Source organism: Phoenix dactylifera, chromosome 13, assembly GCF_009389715.1.
Source record: "Phoenix dactylifera cultivar Barhee BC4 chromosome 13, palm_55x_up_171113_PBpolish2nd_filt_p, whole genome shotgun sequence".
Lineage (NCBI taxonomy): Eukaryota > Viridiplantae > Streptophyta > Magnoliopsida > Arecales > Arecaceae > Phoenix > Phoenix dactylifera.
Window position 1 is genome coordinate 12,638,177 of NC_052404.1, and position 5,360 is coordinate 12,643,536.

Consider the following 5,360-nt stretch of genomic DNA (forward strand, 5'->3'; position numbering starts at 1 on the left):
GATCAACCCACCACTCACCCTATCCATTTTATTTTTTTTAACAAATATACGGTACATTATAGATACTGATAGAAAAAAATATATATATCCAAAATATAATAAGCTACAGAGTGCATTTGGCGATTTTGTCTTCTCTAACAAAAAAAAAAAAAAAAAAAAATCTTTAGAGTGGTTAGCCGCATATAAGACCACTCAATTCGATGTTTCATTGACCCCTCTGTACACATGCTTTGCTTGCAAGACCATTCCACCACAAATCATAGTCCGCATGTCTCTAAGTAATATATGGTAGTCATCTATTCCACCAACGCTCTATTGGATCCAACTAATAACTATCACCGAATCATCCTCGAGTGGTACAGCTCTAGCCAGCAGTGCCCGTTGAGCATAACTTATGCCAGCCTAAGCTGCCCTCAGCTCAGCCCCCGAGACCGAAATATCGAAGATTTGGCAACCATCAACCGCAATTATTCTGTACTCTAAATCTTTGATAATAAAGCCAGCATCTCCTCTTCCTCCGTCATTCAGCACACAATTGTCGAAATTTATTTTGAGGAAACTCAGAAATGGGGGCTTCCAGATAAAAACACTATAAGAAACACACCAAGAGCAGAAACAGAGCTCAAGACATCTCGAACCATCAAGAGTCCATCCAACCGCTGCGATTGCGCAGCCTCTGCCGCCTGAATCCATCCACCAATCCAAATTGGTTTGGTGCCTTAAAATTTTTGAATTTGGAAGGAGGGAGGTTGCTTTTGGAATCGGCATCGACATTAGACATCTAAACCGCTGAGGGAAGGAGCCAAAAAAAAAGAAAAAAAAGAGAATGGGGTTGCCCCAAGGAACACCAGTTAGCCGGAAGTAGCGAAGCAAGCGGCCTGTGGATCCATCGCGACAGGGCTCCATTTCTTTATCCCATTTCTGCCTGTGCTGTCCTTTTCGACACTTGTCCCCTCCTGGATCCATCCACAGGTTTCTTATTTTCCATGTATCATCAAGCAGAGATGTTTAACTGGATTTAATAAGCCGGAGTAGCGTCCGCGAAACGGGGAGTTGGCCGTGGCGGCCGTCTGCCGCGCAAGCGACAGCCGTTGAAACCAACGGTCGCAGACCGCGTCCATCCATCCGGCGATTATCTCCAGCCGCAGCCACGTCACCCCTAGATTCAGGATTCCGGGAACGACACGGTGCGCAACCATCCTGGCCCACCACATGATCGACGGACAAATTGTTGCTTATACTGCGTAGCAAAATATTCATGCACCACCGTGACCGCTGATAATGCGCCGGGATGATGAACGGGGATATAGGACCGCATGCACGGCCACGTGGGGCACGTACTGTAGACGGTGATTTCTCAAAACATCGGCGGCATGGAACGCTGCTCTCCAATTGCTATCAGCTGACGAAAGAATGAAGCTTTGTAATGCGCTTTGACAGGATCGCTCGAACGGTGATCTCACGGGACGGCGATAGGATATTGATGGAGGTCCATGACCCGCTAATCAAATAAAAATTATCTCTGATATATTTAAATAAAAAATCTAAAATATTGAATTATATTTGCCAGTATTTTACCGTGTCAGTTTTGGATTTAGATAGATTTATAGTCAAAACCTGAAGCCTGCTTCTCTTATATACGTACGAACAAATATATGTACATATATGTATTTGAAATATAGATAAATACACACAAGCATATATACATCCTTGTGTATATTTATTATTTTCTAATCATAAAAAAGAAAAAGAAAAAAAAAGAGTAGAGGCTGGTATGGCAGCAACCCATCCTATTCTATCAAATTGCCGTCTAGTAATCTTTTGCAATATCTGGCTTAATATTTATATCGAGTTTGATTATTTTAGAATCTTTTTTTTTTTTGTCTCTTTTGATTGCATAAAAGTAGGTAAAAAGGTTAGATAGCTAGTCTTATGTCACATGCGCCACAAATGTTCTGGAATATAATTAAGAAAAAGAAGATAAAATCTCATCCTTGCCAGGTTTTGGAAGTCAGTTACTGCTTTTCTATGGGAAGGACGGATAAGTCATTGTGCAAGAGTGGAGAAAAGATGAAAAGAGGACGCTGGTGAAACGGTGAGGTTAGAAATTAAAGCTAGGGTTTCCTCCACCCTTTTATTCATTTCTTTTTCTTTATTTTTTTTGGTTTCTCGTGGACAATAATTGGGCATCTTTGCTGTGCAAAGCACGCAGGCGGGACACGCCACGGCGATCGAAGCCAACCGTCGACATTCCCTTCGCTACCTCTTTAAAGCACCTCTCCCTCCCCTCTGCCCCCGAAAAAGAAAGGGGGAGGGAGGCGACAAAACGCTCTTGCTTCCCTACCTCTCTCGAGTCCCTTCTTCTTGCCTTTCGGGAGGGGCCCAAGCCGAAGAAGCGAGGGGGAACTAGAGTAGCGGAACCCCGCGAGTGGGGGACTATTATTATTTCTTCACCAACCTGGCCAGCGAACACGTCCTACTGTTAGAGTCTTGCCCACCCTTCCTATCGCTGCTACTTTTTGCCTCTCCCTGTCTTTTTTTTTCTTCTTACCTCCCGATATGGCGAAAAATATGGAGGACGCCGAGTTCTGGCTTCCGTCCGAGTTCCTCTGCGACGATTTCTTCCTCGAAGGAGACGAGACCACTGAGCCGGAAGCAGAGGTTGCTGGGGCATCCTTCTCCTCTCAGCTTTTCTCCGGCTCCGACTCGAATCCGAGCTCTACGGTGGAGTCTCTGACCGGGACGGAGAGCGAGGAGGAGAGCTACATGGCCTGTCGGACCCAAAAGATGGCTCGCTCCTTTTTCCAGGACGACGAGGGATCCCCTCTTTTGCCCGGTGACAAGGTAAAGGTATCCATACTCCAACCATCCCTCTGAGATGTATGGATTGGAGTTCTAGCGAAAATCCTTCCAGTCAGCTGACTTGGGGCTTTCTTGATTTGCTCAGATGACACGAGACGTTATGGCTGGCTCGCCACAGTGTACTCTGAGCCCCTGGTCGGCATCCGGGAAAGGGAATCCCAGTGGCCCATCTATGGTCTCCTCCCCTCCGTCGACTCCGCTAGAGCAGTACAAGGATGACGCCTGGGATCTGCTCTACGATCCGGCGTGGCAGGTGAGGCGGCTGAGGCTCAACGACCCCAGCAACAAGCAGCACGACTTGCAGGGCCGCGGGCTCTTGAGGAAGCCTCCTGCTCCGATTTCCGCCGCTTCCGACAACCACAGCACCGGCTACCACGACACGCTTCTCACCCAACAGCAGTTACAGGCGGCTCAAGTGAGTCTCTCTGAAGCGGCTTCCTTTCTTCGGTATTCACGTTTTTAAAATCTTCCATCTGTTAATTCCTGTGCTCTGCTCGTCTTTTGTAGTTTCGTCATCTGAGGCAGCAGCAGTTAGTGAAGGAGAGGGAGAGCAGAGCGAGGGGCGGCAGCTGCGTCGGGGGTTATGGAGAGGAAAAGCGGTACGGCCGGCCTCTTGGCTTGCCGCCTTCGGCATGGCCACCTCTTCAGAAGCCTCAGCGGCAACCCCGACCCGGTTCGGGGATGAGGGCGGTTTTTCTGACCGGCGCTGGCGTTAGAAAGGAGTCAACCGGCACGGGAGTTTTCTTGCCCCGGAGAGTCGGCGCTCCAACCGAGTCGAGCGAGAAGCCAGGTATACATGCACTCGGTAATTACTAAAACAGAACCTATGGTCGGTCTAAGATGCAATCGTGATCATTTTTTGTCTTTCTAGTTGAGGTTTCTGTCCGCTAGTGGCATGTTTTCCGTGTTTTACGGCTCTTCGCAAGATAAATTTCATGTTAAAACTTTGGGTTGATGTCGCATGTACCTCATTTTCCCTTCCCTGTTCATCAGCTTGCTGGACCGTACTTCTTCCGGCACGAGTGGTTCAGGCTCTTAACTTGAATCCGGAGGAATCGGGGGCCCGGCAAGGTTATCCGGCTGGCTTTGTTCTCGATCATGGCACGACCTTTTCTTCAAAAACTTGGATTCGTTATATTGATTATTTTCCGACAGTTTGAGCACCGTGTTTTTTTTTTTGAGTTGGGAGGATCATTCTTTGATGGCAGTAATCTCCTTTTGTTGCCTCAGATGTGCTTTTGGACCGAGCCAACACCGCCTTTTCCCAGCAGAAGCGCAGCCACTTCCGTCCCCAGCACCCGGTCGTTGCGAGCGATGACATACGTCTCCCACCGGAATGGACGTACTAACCCTCTCCACTTCTAACCTCTTGCCTACTGATGGTAGTCTTGGAGTAGGCATCGGTACCAAGTAGACGAAAAGTTAAAAAGGAGCAGCATCGAGTGTTGCTTTTAGTAGCCTAGGAAGGAATACTATTGTTGGATTTGGGGATGGAGGAAGTGCACGGAAGACTGAGGTCTCAAGTAGTTTGCCTCCGTGTAGGGAATGGAAGGAGGGACAGTAGTGGAGGAAGAAATAAGCCATGTTTTGATGTTCTGGAGAAGAATTAGGACTGGGGTGCTTATCCAATAAGACACTTTTCTGGTGTTCATTTCGGGACTCCACCACCTGACCTGCTTCTCTCTTTTGCAGCCTTTTTTGACTTGCAAAAAGCACGGACACTTGAGCTTGAGGAGGAATAAGCAAAACGTCTTATTTGTTCTAGTTTCTCGCTTTTGTATTTTTGGTATGAGGATGGAAGTTAGGAAGGCCATATACAATTGTGTAATTGTCTGCTGTATGTTCTATCAATCCATATCTTATGGAAAGAAGGGTTTAATATATCATCCTTAGAAGAGAAAAAGAAAAAAAAAAGGAAAAATGACCTTGTCTTCTTGTTGCTCTGTCTTGACTTGGATTTTTCTGCATCTGTTTCCCGCTTTCTCGAGGCCCATCCCAGTAATGGATTCTGTAAACGTCGGACGTGATTGGTTTTCGTTCTTCTTTTTTTCTAAAAGGAAAATAATATCTGAATTATTTTTTATGAAAAGATGTGACAAGGGTGGGGTTACTTGTGCGTTAAGGGTCGCAGGGCTTGTTTGGCGTTCATGCCTTTTCTTGGGTTTTTATCTGTTCGTGCATTTGTTCTTCTTCGGACTGAGGTGCGTTGCTGCTTGGTTTGACCCGGTCAAATCTCTACCTTTCTTAGCTAATTAAATTATAAAAGTATGGTGCAAAGACAGGCGAAGGTTGCCTTGGTATGTTTGCGAAAAATCTCGGTGGTAGTGGTATCGGCTGGGGTCGAAGGCTTTGCTGTGGCAGCAGATGCAATTTCGTGGGGAAACGAAAAAGTCGTTGACACGTATAATGGAATTCGTGGGCTGCATGTTCCCTACTGCGAACTCGAAAAATGTGGCAGCGAGATGTTTAGCTTTTGATGCCCCACCATGTGCGAGACA

The 5,360-nt window shown here is 46.8% G+C and overlaps 1 protein-coding gene across 7 annotated transcripts; it reads left to right on the top strand.

Annotated features, from left to right (window-relative positions):
- The first annotated feature begins 2,237 nt into the window (after positions 1–2,237).
- Positions 2,238–4,800, top strand: LOC103722540. Of its 7 annotated transcripts, none has more exons than XM_039133134.1 (5): positions 2,238–2,850; positions 2,948–3,277; positions 3,370–3,667; positions 3,856–3,933; positions 4,093–4,800. In XM_039133134.1, the coding sequence occupies exons 1-5, from the start codon at positions 2,560–2,562 to the stop codon at positions 4,209–4,211; spliced, it is 1,116 nt and encodes a 371-aa protein (XP_038989062.1). In that variant the 5' UTR covers positions 2,238–2,559; the 3' UTR covers positions 4,212–4,800. The 7 variants fall into 7 exon arrangements, with proteins under 7 accessions (XP_038989062.1, XP_026666365.1, XP_008811345.1 ...); XM_008813123.4 differs by having other exon boundaries at positions 2,243–2,850; positions 3,856–3,963; XM_039133135.1 differs by having other exon boundaries at positions 2,246–2,850; positions 3,370–3,652.
- Positions 4,801–5,360: the final 560 nt, after the last annotated feature.